Source organism: Antennarius striatus, chromosome 20, assembly GCF_040054535.1.
Source record: "Antennarius striatus isolate MH-2024 chromosome 20, ASM4005453v1, whole genome shotgun sequence".
NCBI classification, from domain to species: domain Eukaryota; kingdom Metazoa; phylum Chordata; class Actinopteri; order Lophiiformes; family Antennariidae; genus Antennarius; species Antennarius striatus.
Genome location: NC_090795.1, coordinates 455,898 through 472,500, shown reverse-complemented (window position 1 = coordinate 472,500; position 16,603 = coordinate 455,898). Strand labels below are relative to the sequence as shown.

At 54.7% G+C, this 16,603-nt stretch overlaps 1 protein-coding gene across 8 annotated transcripts in view; it reads left to right on the top strand.

The window, feature by feature from the left end:
- Positions 1-14,252, top strand: part of rreb1a (ras responsive element binding protein 1a) — a 34,791-nt gene extending 20,539 nt beyond the window's left edge. For 2 of the 8 annotated variants that reach the window (XM_068343795.1, XM_068343797.1), the window contains 18 exons: positions 85-168; positions 238-439; positions 602-668; positions 1,555-1,644; positions 1,718-1,881; positions 3,749-3,884; positions 3,974-4,122; positions 4,520-4,709; positions 4,780-5,022; positions 5,094-5,508; positions 5,587-7,228; positions 7,544-7,725; positions 7,805-7,999; positions 8,188-8,349; positions 8,480-8,623; positions 8,769-8,884; positions 9,054-9,756; positions 10,428-14,252. In XM_068343795.1, coding sequence (XP_068199896.1) covers positions 85-168; positions 238-439; positions 602-668; positions 1,555-1,644; positions 1,718-1,881; positions 3,749-3,884; positions 3,974-4,122; positions 4,520-4,709; positions 4,780-5,022; positions 5,094-5,508; positions 5,587-7,228; positions 7,544-7,725; positions 7,805-7,999; positions 8,188-8,349; positions 8,480-8,623; positions 8,769-8,884; positions 9,054-9,756; positions 10,428-10,888 — 5,345 coding nt within the window. In that variant the 3' untranslated portion in view covers positions 10,889-14,252. Of the gene's footprint in view, positions 1-81; positions 440-601; positions 669-1,554; positions 1,645-1,717; positions 1,882-3,748; positions 3,885-3,973; positions 4,123-4,519; positions 4,710-4,779; positions 5,023-5,093; positions 5,509-5,586; positions 7,229-7,543; positions 7,726-7,804; positions 8,000-8,187; positions 8,350-8,479; positions 8,624-8,768; positions 8,885-9,053; positions 9,757-10,427 lie in introns of all 8 variants that reach the window. The other 6 variants (XM_068343794.1, XM_068343796.1, XM_068343791.1 and 3 more) reach the window with 3 other exon arrangements.
- The last annotated feature ends 2,351 nt before the right edge of the window (positions 14,253-16,603 follow it).

Genomic DNA, 16,603 nt, shown 5'->3' with positions numbered 1-16,603 from the left:
GTTGTTTGAGGCTTTGATGATATCATGACGACCGCTCAACCAATCAGCTTTGAGTGTATGTTGAATTCTGTTTTATTTTAGCAGTGATGGAGAACTCGACAGAGGAGCGGCGAGAGGAGGTCATGGAGGCGGAGCTAACGGAGGAGGAGACTCACAGCGACCTTAAAGGTGAGTGTGGGCCGCGTCACCAGTTCATTCAGGAAGAGACGCCAGCTAAACGCGTTGCATGTGACGCAGCTATCAACGGAGCGCCGGAGGAGGCGGGGCTACAGAATGGAGATCGAGGAGGCGGAGCCGAAGGAGGAGGAGATCTCTCCTCCATCAACGCCATGATGTCAGCGGTGATGTCAGCAGCGGGGACCATCAACGGAAGAGGAGGAGACGGCGAAGGAGGGAGCGAGGTTACGTCCGTCACTTCCTCCACTGGCCCCTCCCCCAGGTGAGGCGGAGCTACAGGAGCCACGCCTCCTTGTCTCCTCTAGTCATAAAGACGATTTGACTTTGTTTTTGCACGCCGTTTGTTAGCTGGCGTAGCTCCGCCCCTAAATGTGTTAACATGTCGTCATGGCAACGTCCGACACTTCCTGCTTCTGTTTTCAAGCCCCTCCCCCAGCAAGTCCCTCACAGCGATGAGAGCCCCGCCCGGACGCAACGCCCGACGCAACCAGGTACACACACGTGTAGATTCACACACACACACCTGACACACACACCTGAAACACACACACACGCACACACACCTGACACACACACACACACACACACACACACACCTGAAACACACACACACACACACACACCTGAAACACACACACACACACCTGACACACACACACACCTGACACACACGCACACACACACCTGACACACACACACACACCTGAAACAAACACACACACACCTGACACACACACACACACACACACACCTGACACACACACACACACACACACACACCTGAAACACACACACACACACACACACACACACACACACACACACACACCTGAAACAAACACACACACACCTGACACACACACACACCTGACACACACACACACACACACACACACACACACCTGACACACACACACACACACACAGACACACACACACCTGACACACACACACACCTGACACACACACACACCTGACACACACCTGACACGCACACACACCTGACACACACCTGACACACACACACACACCTGACACACACACACACACACCTGACACACACACACACACACACCTGACACACACACACACACACCTGACACACACACACACACCTGACACACACACACACACCTGACACACACACACACACACCTGAGACACACCTCACACACACACACACACCTGACACACACCTGACACACACACACACACACCTGAAACACACCTGACACACACACACACACACCTGAAACACACCTGACACACACACACACACACCTGAAACACAGTTGACACACACACACACCTGAAACACACCTGACACACACACACACACACACCTGACACACACACCTGACGTGTTCCCGTGTCCAGGACCCTAAGGATGACGGTTCGGCGTTCATCTGCCCGCTGTGTGACAAGAACTGTCAGACGCAGCATCAGCTGACCATGCACATCCGACAGGTAAGCCCCGGCTCCGCCCATGCCGTAGCGTCGCCACGGTGCCGGCTCTAACGTTATCCCCACCCCCCCGCAGCACAACGCCGACGCCGGCGCCACCGACCACTCCTGCAGCATCTGTGGGAAGTGTCTGAGCTCCGCCTCCTCTCTGGACCGACACATGCTGGTTCACAGCGGGGAGCGGCCCTACAGGTGCAACGTGTGTGGGCAGACCTTCACCACCAACGGGAACATGCACCGGTAGGTCACGTGACCCCGCAGCACACACAGGAGCCACACACACATGTACACACACACACACACAGGAGCCACACACACATGTACACACATGTACACACACACACACAGGAGCCACACACACATGTACACACACACACACATGTACACACATGTACACACACACACACAGGAGCCACACACACATGTACACACACACACACATGTACACACACACACACAGGAGCCACACACACATGTACACACATGTACACACACACACACAGGAGCCACACACACATGTACACACACACACACACATGTACACACACACACACACAGGAGCCACACACACATGTACACACACACACACACACACACACACAGGAGCCACACACACATGTACACACACACACACACACACACAGGACCCACACACACACACACACACACACACAGGACCCACACACACACCCACACACACACACACAGGACCCACACACACACACACACACACACACAGGACCCACACACACACACACACACACAGGACCCACACACACACACACACACACACACACACACACACACACACACACACCCGCTTCGACCGTTGTGAAGATAGAGGCTGGACTTGACTGATAAATGTGTGTGTGTGTGTGTGTGTGTGTGTGTGTGTGTGTGTGTGTGTGTGTGTGTGTGTGACTTGAACCTGTGGTTAGAATACTTGTGTCCCATGATGCATTGCTGTCAGTGAGGCTGTTCACCATGAAGTGAACTTTGTTTATGAGGGGGAGAACAAACCTTAGCATGTTAGCTTAGCATCAGCCAACATGTGCTACTGTCTGCTAACATTAGCTACTGTCTGTTAATGTTGGCTCACGTTTGCTAGCATCTGTCCAGGGGTGGATGGAGACCGGGACCTGTTGCTAAGCAACGGGTCCCGGTCTCCGCCCAGAGCAAACGAGACAAAGCTGCTAGACTTTTGAAGAAAAACATTTTGTCATGAAGTAAACAAACAAACAAACAAACAAAGTCAAAAACATCAAAGGATTCAAATCAGCACGTTTTCCTTTGGTGACTTTAGTCTGTCTCGCTGGGGGGTCTCTGAACCCCCCAGACCATTAGGGATACCTGTCCAGTGTAGGAGGAGGGGTCCCTCGCTCTACCAGGACCCGCCCCCCCGTCCTGGTTCTCGGGGGGTGGGGCTTCAGACGAGCGCCACTCAAGCTGAGGCAACAACACGTCCCGCCGTGACAACGGGCGGGGCTCCCATCCCACGGACACGCCCACCTGACGGGTTCCCAGAACGCAGCCAGGAAGAGAGAAAACAGAGGGAAAGAAAACGGGGGGGGGGGGGGTGGAGGATGGAAAGAAACCCTTCATTTAGTCTCAGCAGCGCCCTCTGTGGTCACAAACAGGAACTGCAGTTATGGTGTGTGTGTGTGTGTGTGTGTGTGTGTGTGTGTGTGTGTGTGTGTGTGTGTGTGTGTGTGTGTGTGTGTGTGTGTGCTGATATGAGTTGAGCAGCTGTTCACACACACACTGACACATGTGTCTCTGCTGACTCTGCACGTTTCCTGCTCTGTGATTGGTCAGTTTCGGGGTCACAATCCAGTTTGGGCTTCGAAACCTTCCCTCCTGTTGCCCCGCCCCTTCTGAAGCTGATTGGTCGGTGACCTACTTCCTGTCACCTGGTCTGACATCTGCTGACTGTCAGGACCTCTTATGGGCGTCCAGCCTGTTGCCTGACGGCTCTAATAATAGACAACATCCAATCCCGTCTGAGAGGATCACATGACTGTCGTCAGGGCAACGGCTTCCTGCCGTGCCTCCGGCTCCTCCCCCGGTCGCTCTGTGCCCGTGTTGACCTCTGACCTCTGCCCCACAGACACATGAAGATCCATGAGAAGGACCCCACCAGCGGGCTGCTGCCCCTCAGCCCCCCCTCCCCCACCAAACGGCGACGCCCCTCCGCCAAGAGGAGGCAGGAGGAGGAGAACGGCGAGGAGCCGCCCAGCAAGAAGGTTGGCACGGCAACACCAGGCTGGCGGGGTTATGAAGGTGATGGTGGTAGTGATGATGACGGTGTGTGTGTGTGTGTGTGTGTGTTCAGGCAGCAGACGAGGCGCTGGAGGAACTGGCGGCGGCGGTGGTCCACGGCGCGGAGGCGGAGCTACTTCCCTGTCCAATCTGCTTCAAGACCTGCAACTCCAGGCTGGAGCTGGACGCTCACATGGACACACACCCCGACACGGCTCTGAGGTACACACACACACACACACACACACACACACACAGAGCTCTGAGGTACACACACACACACACACACACACGGCTCTGAGGTACACACACACACACACCAGACTTGTTGTCATGACGACACCACAAGCCGTCCCAACAAAGACACTTGGTCGCCACGGCAACAAACAAAACTCTTGAGGAGGGGGCGGAGTCTGCCCCCCTGTCGTTACTGGGGGACTAAATCCTGACTAATCTGTAAGAGGATAGAGCAATGGGGGGGTCCACCACCAGCTGCAAGTTAGCACTGGTGCATTGTGGGTAATGCAGTCAGGAGGTGTGGTGTTCTGCTGTGATTGGACGACTGGGGGCGATCAGGGGGGCGTGATGGGGGTGCTGACTGCTGATTGGCCGTCTCCAGGTGTGACCTGTGCTGCCTGTCCTTCCGGACCCACCGGGGGCTCCTGCGCCACAACGCCGCCGTCCACAAGCTCCTCCCCCAGGACCCGAGCGGCCGGCCCTTCATCCAGAACAACCCCTCCATCCCCGCCGGCTTCAACGACCTCGCCTTCATCGACTTCTCCTGCAAGAAGTTCGCCCACATCGCCCAGGTACGCCCCGTCCACGCCCCGTCCATGCCCCGCCCCCGGCGGATTGGCTGATCGTATGTCCCCCCCCCAGGTGTGGTGTGAGACCAACCTGCGCCGCTGCGTGGGTAAGTTCCACCGCTTCGTGTGTGACGGCTGCGACAAGGCCTTCCCCCTGCGCCCCGCCCTGGAGCTGCACAGGGCCGACGCCCACCCCCAGGGCCACGCCCACGCACAGGAAGCAGACGGTGAGGCTGAGGGCGGAGCCAAAGGGGAGGACTACCCCACCGAGCAGGCCGCCTTCCTGGAGGGGCTGGGCCTCCAGCACATCTCCAAGGTAAGCCCCGCCCAACCCCCGCCTGCTGATGGCGCTCGGACGGAGGTGTAACTGTAGCTCCGCCCCCTCAGGTGCGGTCCGGCCCCTCAGACGACGAGGTGCACCAGGCCCACCTGGACAGCATCAGGGTGATCCACGTGGAGCCCCCCGCCTCCAGCCTCCCCCAGGAGCCCGCCCCCGCCTTCCTGCCCGCCGACCTCGGCCTGACCCTGGGGCTGGGCGGGGCGGGGCTGGCGGCGCTCAGCCTCCCTCTGCTGGAGGGGCGGGGGCGGGACCTGAACCTGCTGGCCCTGCAGCCCTTCCAGGCTGGATTCCTGCTGCAGCCCGAGGGGGGGGCCGCCACCGGCAACGCCGCCTCGGCGGGGGCCAAGCCGGGCGAGGGCGTGGCCGGGGGCGGGGTCATGGAGCTGGCGGACATCCAGCAGATCCTGAAGGTGGCGACACTCCCCCCCCTGGCCAAAGCGCCCGGGTTCAACGGTGGTCAAGGTGGGTGTGGCCCCCCCCCGTGGGTACTTCTGTCAGTTTATCAGCCGCCGCCCCCTCACGTGTCTCCTCCCCCTGCAGGTGCGCTCCAGAAGACCATGCCCCCCCTGAAGCCCAAACCCCCCCTCACCCCCCGCTGCAGCCTCACCGCCACGACCCCGCCCCCCCTTCAGAGCTCCCAGCAGGCCTCGCTGGGCTGCATCAGCCCCAGCTTGCCCCCGCCCACCCCCACCCTCTTCAAAACGCCCAACTCCTCCTCCTCCTCCTCCTCCTCCTCCTCCTCTTCAGGGGGGGGCGGGGGCCAGATGGATTCCGAGCTCACGGGCGACGCCCACACGCCTCTGTCCGACTCGCCTCCGGCCGCCGCCGAGGAGGCGGGGCTCAGCGGGAGGAAGTCGTCGTCCAGTAAGGGCGGGGCCGACGGGGGCGGGGCCAGAGGAGCGTTCCCGTGCCGCTTCTGCGACCAGGTGTTCCCATTGGCCGGCGTGCTGCAGGCGCACATGCGCTTCCACCTGGGGGTCCTCCCCCACCAGTGCAACATCTGCGACTACGTGGCGCCGGACAAAGCCACGCTGATCCGCCACCTGCGCACGCACAGCGGCGAGCGCCCGTATGTGTGCCGCGTGTGTCACTACCCGTTCACCGTCAAGGCCAACTGCGAGCGCCACCTGCGCAAGAAACACGCCAAGACGTCACGCAAGGACATCGAGAAGAACATCAAGTACGTCACCTCCGCCGCCGCCATCACCGCCGCCGCCGCCACGCCCCCGGAGGCGGAGACGGGCGGAGCCGACGCCACCTGCCGCTACTGTGGCGAGGACCTGCGCAGCTACCGGGCGCTGCAGCTGCACCTGCGCACGCACAACGGCTGCCAGAGGAAGCCCTTCGAGTGCCGGCGCTGCGGCGCCGCCTTCCTCGCCAAGCGGAACTGCATCCACCACCTGCTGAAGCAGCACCCCGAGGTGCAGGAGCGCCAGATCGAGGAGCACATCGCCACATTGCTGCCTGCGGCTACGCCCCCCGCCGCCGCTGTGGCCCAGATGGCGCTGAACGGCGTGGGCCCCGCCCCCGTGGCGGCGCTGAAGGTGGTGAAGGTGGAGGAGCTCGCCAGCGCTCTCTACCCCGACCAGCCGCTGGACTTCTCCTCCAAGGGGCGGGGCTCCTGCAGCCGGGCGGGCTCTCCGGGCGTCAAACTGGAGAGCCCCTCCCCCGCTTTTGATGGCTCCGCCCACGACCAGCCCATCGACCTGTCCGTCCCCAGCAAGAGGCAGCGGCGCGACGGCGACGTGAAGGCGGAGCAGGGCGGCGGCGAACAGCGCCACGCCCTCGCTCTGACTGGCCCCGCCCTGCCGCCGCTGCACCCCCACCCCCAGCTAGGCTGCTACCAGCTGCCGCCCGGAGCCACGCCCCCTCCCGCCCCCCTCCAGAGCGTCAGCAATGCCGCGCGGGCGCCACGCCTCAAGCCGCTGCTGCCTAAGCCCGCCTCCTCGTCGCCCGGCGCCGCCCTGAAGGAGCTCCCCCCACTGGCGTCCATCGCCCAGATCATCCACTCCGTGTCCGGAGCCCCCGACCTGCTGAAGAGAGACGCCCCCCCCTCCGCCGTGATGGAGGGCAAAGCCCCACCTACCGCCGCCACCTCTCAGGGCGACGCTGCCATAGACGCACCGGGGCCCTCTGCTGGTCTGGAGACGCCGAGCGACGACACGCCCGACGGGGCGGCCAGGTACCCCCCCGGCTCTGCCCCCCCCAGTAGATATCACGGGTTTGTTTTCAGTTTGATAAACTTCATTAAAAGTAGTTCTTCATCAGAGGTCAGTGCCCTTTGAGCCAACAACTACATTTCCCACAATGCAGTATTTCAGCCCATTTGAACTGAGTTACATTTAGTTACATTTATTAGTTACTTCTGTTCCTTTGATGCTGACGTGACCCCCTGTAGAGGAGTCTGACCCCCTCCCTCTAGAAGATGTGGTAATTCTGTGTCCTGCCACCGGGTGGCGCCAATGTGCTGTTGCTGAACGATCCTTTTGCCCCCCAGGAAGCGGTCCAGGAAGAAGTCTGCCCCCCCGGCGGTGAAGGAGAGGAGCGCGGTGGGCGGCGGCCTGGACCTGGAGTCCAGCGGCGAGTTCGCCAGCGTGGAGAAGATGCTCGCCACCACCGACGCCAATAAGTTCAGCCCCTTTCTGCAGACGGGCGGGGCCGAGCTGGGGGGCAGGAGAGGTAGGGGCAAGGGGGGGCAGCGCTGGGTTAGCGCTCCACAGGCAACAGGGGCTCATCTCAGAGGTGTCCCCGCCCACAGATGCAGACAAAGGGGGAGGAGCTGACGAGAGGGAGGGCGGAGCCAAGGAGGAGGCCAAGCCGGCGGCGGTGGGGCCGCAGTCCAAAGGGAAGAAGAACGCCTACTCCAACTCGGTGCAGAAGATGACCTGCCCCTATTGCCCCCGCGTGTTCCCCTGGGCCAGCTCGCTGCAGAGACACATGCTAACACACACCGGTAACGCTAACGCTACGCAAAAGGAAGCTGTTGTTAGCTGCCGTTAGCTGTTGTTAGCTGCCGTTAGCTGTTGTTAGCTGCCGTTAGCTGTTGTTAGCTGCCGTTAGCTGTTGTTAGCTGCCGTTAGCTGTTGTTAGCTGCCGTTAGCGGCGTCACGTGACTCCCTGTCCTGACCCGGGTCTCTCCAGGCCAGAAGCCGTTCCCGTGTCCGAAGTGCGACGCCTTCTTCTCCACCAAGTCCAACTGTGAGCGCCACCTGCTGAGGAAACACGGCGTCACCCAGCGCACGCTGCGGCGCAACGGCGCCCTCGCCAAGAAGGACGGCGACGAGGGATCGCACGAGAGCGCAGGTCAGAACCGCATGGTCACCTGGTCTGGGTACCGTCAGCTGACTAGCATGTGATGCTAACGGTGTCTCCTGCTAGCCCTCCTAGCCTGCTGATCGATTGCATTGATTATATCGATCATGTCGTCCCTCAGGGAGTCAGTCCGACACGGAGCAGCCGGCGCCGGAGACACATGACCCCTGCGGCGCTGAAGACCTCGCCCCCAACGCAGACAACCCCGCCTCTCCAGAACAAGAGGCGGGATCAGAAGCAAGCCCCACCCCCAAACCAAATCATGGTGAGTCTTTTCAGCCCAAACGTGTTTCAATTAAAACTTTATTTAAACCAGCTGTGGTCACATGACGCTCACATGATGTCACATGACGCTCACATGATGTCACATGACGCTCACATGATGGTCACATGACGTGTTTGTGCTGCAGGTTCCTCCGCTGGCGACGAGGAGCAGCTGGAGACGGACGTCACCGAGCAGCCGGACCAGCAGGTGGCGCCGGAGACGCCTGGCGCCGAGCAGCCGCCGCCCAGCGGCGACAAAATGGTATGACATCATCAATCAATCAGGACACACAGGCCACGCCCCCAGAGGTGCTGATGGGTCAGGTGGGCGAGCTGTTCCTTTAAATGGACAGACGTCGTCCTGTTGAGGCGCCGCTGCAGCTTGAACAGTCCTGACCACGCCCCTCACACCTGATTGGTTGTCTCCTCAGGTGGAGAGCGCCGACGACGACGACTGTCAGAGCAACAAGAGTCTGGACCTGAACTTTGGCAAGAAGCTGATCGACTTCAAGCTGTCTTCAGCCGCCGCCCAGGCCCCGCCCCCCCAGTCTTCATCCTCTAGCTCCGCCCCCCAGGCGGCCACAGAGAGCCAGGAGGAGACGAGCCCCGCCCCCTGCGGAGGCTCCGCCCTGAAGCAGGACTACAAACACGTCTGTAGAGTCTGCAGGAAGAGCTTCCGCTACGCCACCACCCTCGCTCGCCACGAGAGGGCGCACCTCTCCGAGGACACGCCCACCCCGCCGCCCGCCGGGGAGGACTCGAAAGAGGAGGGAGTGGAGACTGAGGAGAGAGGGGAGGAGCAGAAGGAGGCGGAGCTGGAGGAGGACGAGGAAGGAGTGAGGGGAGGCGAGAGCGAAGGAGAGAGCGGCGACTCCGAGGAGGAGGAGAAGGAGGAGGAGCTGGAGGCGGAGAAGGATGAAGAGCAGGAGGAGAAGGAGGCGGAGCTGGAGGAGAAGGAGGCGGAGCTGGAGGAGAAGGAGGAGCGTAGCGACGAGGAGACGTCTGAACCAAAGAGCCTGGAGGGGGGGGAGGCGCCGGGGAGACGCGTGGACAAGAGGAAGAAGATCTGCAGCGTCTGTGGGAAACGCTTCTGGTCGCTGCAGGACCTGACCCGACACATGAGGTCACACACAGGTGGGCTGTGATTGGTCAGGGCGCGGGGGGCGGGGCTCCGCCTCAGACATTCTTACTTTTCAAATTGCTGATTTAAAATAATACTTTTGTTTAGAATTCATGATCAAATTTTTTACATTTTCTTCAAGGAGTTTCTCTAAAATTATTTTGAGTTTAAATTATTTTTACTTTTCAGTTTATTCTTGGAACAAAACAAAAATAACGACAAATCAATAATCAAAAGAGTGTAAATATTAACAGACATAATTCCTAACTAGATTCTATTTCCTTAATAATTCATCAGTTCATTGGTTCAGATAAACATCTGTATGTTTAGTTTTCATTTTGCTGATTTAAAAAAAAAAAGTATTTCATTATTTTCTTAATTGATTCTGAAGTTTTTTTGAATTAATAGTATTTAATATTTATATTCAGTTTTAATGTGGAACAAAACCAAATACTAACACCAGTGTCTAATAATTTATGGAGAATTATTTATAAATCTCTTTAAAATGTTTATTTAAATTATTTTGTGACAGTAATTTAAATGAAACGTTCCGTTTAAATCTAATATTTCCTGAATTAATCCTTACATTAATGTACTTGTATTTCTATAGACTGTGTTGTAATGTGATTTGTTTGTGTGGCGTATTGATCCGTGTATTGATGGCTGATCGCCCCCCGCCCCCCAGGTGAGCGGCCCTACCAGTGCCAGACGTGCGAGCGCACCTTCACCCTCAAACACAGTCTGGTTCGCCACCAGCGGATCCACCTGAAGCCCCGCGGCGGCGCCGACGCCTCGGGCGCCGCTGACGACGCCGCCAGTGAGGACGGCGACTCCTGCACCCCCACCCCCACCTCCACCTGCCCCCCCTCTGAGAACGAGAGCGACGCCGGAGCCAAGGACCTGGAGGAGGAGGAGGAGGAGGAGGAACGCTCCGACCAACCGGACGCAGAGCTGACCCGACGACCCCCCGACGACCCCGAACCCACCCCAGAATCAAACATCTCCAAAGACCCCTCCCCTCCGCCGCCGGAGGGGGCGGGGCCTCCTGCTGAGGGCTTCATCCAGGGGCTGCTGGAGGTCCACGACCAGCCGCCTCTGGAGCACATCCTGCCGGGGGTGGAGCCTCCTCTGGTGGGCGTGGACTGAGGGGAACCTCGCCGCGGCGCCACGCAAGGAGGCGGCGGGGGGTTGTCGCCGTGGAGACAAAAAACGATGTGAGAGAAAGGAAGCTGGTTTCTTGAAGTGCCTTACTACTAGTCCTACACCTTTACCTGCGCCGCCGCGGTGGGCGGAGCTAATTTTTATAGCTTTTTACGGTGACGATCTACTTTTTGCGGGGAATCTATTTCAGCAATAAAAGAATAAATTGATGATTTATTTTGATTCCGACGCCGATCGCCACGGAGACGGAGCGCGTCGGAGCTTCTGTATTTAAGACTGATCGATAAAGTTTGGAGATTTGAACCAGCTTTGAACCTGGGGCGATCTTTTTTTTTTTGGTTTCCAGCCGGATATTTTTTGGACAAACCTGGCGATGACGGCTGATGGCTGGTCGACAGGAAGCTTGTAACTGGAAGAGGCGGGGGCGCTCCCAGTCCGGCTCGCCGCCAAACGCCATCGTGAACTTGTTGCGTCAGAAACGGCGGCCATGTTGTTTTGTTATTGTTGTTGTTTGTTTTTTTGAACCAATCACACTATTGATCCCCTGGAAGCCGTCATGTGACTCGGTTGGTGTGTTTCTTCATTCGCAATCATTCTCAGTTGATTCCATGTGTGTACAGACGCGTGTGCGCCGCGTGATGCTAGCGTGTTGTTGTGGGGGTGTTGGCGGGTGGAGGAGGGGAACTTTTGTGTTTGTGCATTTATTTTTTTTTATAACTGAACAAATCAAAGCGTTAGTGCGTGTGTGTTGGATGTGTTTTACCTGTGTGTCGCCCCCTAGTGTTGACTTAGGGTGCTAACGTACATCTCCGCTAACTGGTCGTTACCTCAGCCTCCCTGCGAGCGAGCCGCTCCGTAGGCGTCCCTTTAAATCTACGTCTTCCTAGCGACGGCTAGCAGTGCTAACTCTCTGCTAGCCAGGGCCAAGTTGGAACTAGCCAGGGCTAACCATGCGTCATGTTTGTAAGCGATTGCTTAGCTTGCACAACGGCCCAGACAGAGCTAACCATGGCTAACTCATACCAGCAGTATAAAATAGAGATGCTAAGGGCTAATTTACTAGCTGGTATAGTTTGCGTATTGACACTTCGTGCACACACGTGAAAAGTTGTGCGTAATATTTAGCGTAGTTTAGTGGAAGGGGTTATGCTAGCTATTTTTACCTGTGTAGGTTGTTTACCTGTTGACTGCTAGCAAGGAAGCTAACTGAGCTATCTGTGCCTTAATCTGGTTGATCTCTGCTAGGTCAATTAGCCTTAGCTAGCTGTCTAGCTCTTAGCTAGCCACAGTAGATGAGTTAGCCAAGTTAGCAGAGGAATATTCTGTTAGCTAGTTTGGTGTGGTCAGTTAGCTCCAGCTAGCCCCCGTCATTTGCCGCGAGCCCTAATGTGTGCATAAGCACGTGGTAAAATGACATGCTAACCTAGGCTAACTGATCAGATTAGGTCACACCAAAGCTAGTTAACATTGCTAGCATGTAGCAGGTGCAGCTAGCCTCCTTCCAGTGTTATGTTAATGTTGAGTTAGCCGCTGTCGTCCAGAGAAACGCTAATAAACTTTGATTTCTGCGTTACGGAAACGTCGGCTGTGTTGATTTATCGTCCGGTTGCCCCCGACGACGCGCGTTCATCAATTTGGCGTTAAAGACAATCAGTTTTCACTTGTAGAATCCCTTTCCGGACGGATGAGAGGATGGATGGATGGACGGATGAGGTGTGAATGACTCCGATAAGCCGCCCAGCCAGGGGGCGGAGCCTAGACGACCGGGGGGGATGGGCGGCGTCGGGTTTTTTCTTTCTCATGTGAAGCTAATTTTTCCTCGTCTTTTTTTTTTTCATAACGAATCAAACCTCAGTGTGAGGCTCCGCCCACCGGTCGGTTGAATCGACCGTCCGATTGGACGCTGCTGTGAACTGGCACTAAAGACTTTCATAACTAATACTACTAATACTACTACTAGTACTACTACTAGTACTACAGTGAAATATCGCAAACACAATCAGGAGGGAAGAAGAGTTTTTTAATTTGTAAAAGTTTGTAAATTTTTGAGATCTCGAATTTCAAGCTAGAAGAGAATCGTTTGTTTTTATTTTTACTGTGATGCTAAACATCAAAGGCATGCTAATGCTACATGGACAGGATTGTAATCGATGTGATGAAAAGTTTTCGTTGGGTTTCATGTTTTTCACCGTTTTGAACACCACAGCTAACATGCTAATGGTCGCTGTTCGGGTGCTAACGCTCGTTAGCCTGTTTGTTAGTTGGTTAGCCTGTTTGTTAGCTGATTTTAATAACAAAAGCAGCTCATGTGTAAAATTTATACTTTAAGAACAGAAAGCTATGCTAGTGTTGTTAGCTACCTAGCTGTCTTCATTCATTAGCGCGTATGCTAATTCAAATACATGAACTTCAAGTCTAGTCCACCTTAAATGATGCATGGTCAACGTGAGAATTTTAATGGCGTGCGTCGCATCAATGGGATGTTAGCTGGGCGGCTAAATGGTTAGCTTGGGTTCACATTGAACAAAGAGCGTCGTTCAGATCTACAACAGATTCAGATCGGTCCTCCATTAGCCTGATTAGCTTAGCCTGCTAGTGTCCTCTGAGTCCCAGCCAATAGCAGACATGTTTTAAATCAGGTGATAAAAGTGAAGAAACTCTTTTTCTCTCCGCCGTTCGTCTCGTTAGCTTTATCTGTACGCCCCTCTCCGTCGGGATACGTGTTAGCGTGTGTGTGTGTGTGTGTGTGTGTGTGTGTGTGTGTGTGTGTGTGTGTCAGGTAGTTTCTATGACTTGAGGAGAAGCCATGTATTAAATGTCTTGCTGCAGAACAGGTGGGCGTGTCCTGGCGTAGGGGCGTGGCCGGCGGCAGCAATAAGAATTCAAATAGCTTTACGTGGATCCGCCCCCTCCCCCCAGGTCTGTGGGTTGTGGCGGTAGTGGGCGGGGCTTGGGTCTGACTTTAATGCGTATCAAACTGTGAACTTGTGGGGGTGGGTAGATTAGGGGTGCATGTTAATCTCCTTCTGATTTCCTTCTGGCGCTCAGACGATATCTAATCTAATCCAGCTCTCAGGGCGGCACATCAAAGGCTTCTCCTGAGGTGCAAATTGTTTTTATGATCAGAACTGTCGATCACTACATTCTGCCCTTGACTGTGAACGCATCACCGGCTCCTACAGGCGGGATTGGCTCTGCTCGTCCCGCCGGGAGCCAATCAGAAAGCATTAAAACGCCATCAGGTGGAAACTCCTCGTCCGGTTCTCCTGCTGGTTCACAGAGTCCAGAGATGTAAACCTGTTCTGTATCCAACAATAAATAGCAATAAAGATTATATTAAGGAAAGGTGTGAAGGAAGGCTGCGTGTCGTTCTGTTCTGTTCACAAATAGAAGGAAAAAAGTGTTTTCAAAGGAATTAATAAAGTTTAATATTAACAATTTAAAAGGAAGAAATATTCTTTTTTACCAAAAATATCTGGAGCCGATCAGCGGTCCAAACGTGAATATCTAAAGGTAAACGTGTTGTTAAAGCAGGCGTTACTGAAGGTCACCGATCAATATCTGACCAGCCACACTGATATTGATTGATAGTCAACAGAAAAACGATCTTGTGTCGATGTTCAAACGAAACCCAATCGATCAAACGCTCAGCAGCGATTGATCACACGACTAAAGTTTCATTTTTTTATTTTTAATTCGGTTCTAAGGAACATATTTTCTAATTATTCTAAATTACATGGGAATCGTGAAAATAAACAGGACATGAATGACCATGAATCGGTGCTGACAGGAGCTGCTCCTTCCTGTAGGAGCCTCTCACCTGAGGGCCGGGTTGTAGCTCCTCCCCCAATCAGCCAGGATTGGTCCCAGCTGTTGGTCACCAGACCCCCCAGTCTGGATCCGGGTCTGATGCTGCTGTAAGTTCTGCTCTGTTTTCATGTCTGTCTTTTCTGTTCTCTGGATTCTTTTCATTGAGGGGGGGTGAATCCTCGTGGGGCTCGGAACCATTTCAGGAGGTGGTTGAGAAACGGTTCATGTTGACCCGACGCCACCTGCTGGAGTACGGGAGGAGGCAGAGGAGAGTGATGGGGGGGGGGCAGAGGTACGGACATGTTGCAGCGGTCTGCAGGGGAAACAGAACGGGGGGAGACGTGCAGGTGGTCATGAGTACGGTCAATGGAAGGGGTCAAGCTCATGCTGCAGCTACGGGGGGGGGGGTGAGGCGGGCAAGAAGGCGGCAGAGATTGAGAAAGTGAAAACATCAATGGGAGTATCGTATGAAGTAGTGAAGAAAGTGGGGGGGGGGGCAGATAGATCCTGGAAAAACGGTGAGGGCAGACATCAGCAACAGAGTCGAAGCTAGTGTGGCTAAAGCTAAGGAAAAAACACTTAGAGTGGGTAAGAACGACTTTGTGTTGTTCATGGTGATAAATTGTTCAGAACAAACTAATAGAAAACGGAGGAGATTAAGATAATAAAAAATAAGATAATGAAGATAATTATCACGGCTGAAGAAAAGCGCCTCGACACCAGAGGGCTCAGCTGTGGACAGGTTCAGGAAACATCTGGAGAAGTAGAGTCAGAGACATGGACTGGACGCTCCTCATGGTCCCAGCTATCCTACAGTTAACGCTACAAGTCTGATTGCTAACGGTCAAGAATTTAAGAAGTTTATAGAAGAAAGGGGTGAAGAGGTCAAAGTAATATGTCTTCAAGAGACACGGCTGACGCCACAGGGGTACTCTACGTTAAATGGGTACCCTGCAGTTAAAATGACAGAGAAGGTAGAAGTGGGGGAGGAGGGGCCACATTTATTAAAAGAGGAGTGAACTATAGGGTAGAAAAATCAAGTAATAAACATGAAACAATAGTACTGAGAATATGGACAGAAACTAATAGTGTGACAATAATAAACTACTATAGTCCAGGTAAGAGATTGTCCAGGGAGGTACTTCATGAAGCAGGTGGACAGGTGGAGGGCGGTGTAGTATGGTGGGGGGATTTTAATGCTCACAACACTTTATGGGGGAGCATGAATACAGACTTCAATGGGAAAACCTAACTCTGAATGCTAAAACAAATAGAGAAAAGCTGATAGAACAAAACCAGGGTATTAAGAGTAAAAAACCAATATCTAAGGAGGGAATAAATGTACCGTTTGAGATGCTTGAGATGAAGAGAGCAGTAGCTAAAGCAAAGCAGACGACGCCAGGGAAGGATGGAATCTGTTTCGGTACGCTGGCACAGATGAGTGAGAGAGCTCTCAATACTGTGATAAAGTTGTACAATAAAGTATGGGAGTCAGGCAAAATCACAGACAAGTGGAAGGAATCAATTATAGTCCCTATACCAAAACCAGGGAAAGACCAGTCAGACCCAGCCAGCTATAGACCCATTGCACTGACATCTCAGCTGGGGAAAGTAATGGAGCGAATGGTTATGGAGCGGCTAAATTATTACTTGGAGAACAAAAACCTCATGTCACAGTACCAAAGTGGTTTTCGCAAAGGTAGAGGGACTATGGATAATGTATTAGTGTTAGAGTCAGAGATTAGAAAAGCTCAAGCTAATAAAGAACTAGTTCTAGTAGTCTTCGTTGACATTGAAAAGGCAGATGATATGATGTTGAAGGAAGGTCTCCTCATGAAAATGAGCAAACTGGGAGTCACAGGAAATATGTACAACTGGGTGTTGAGCTTT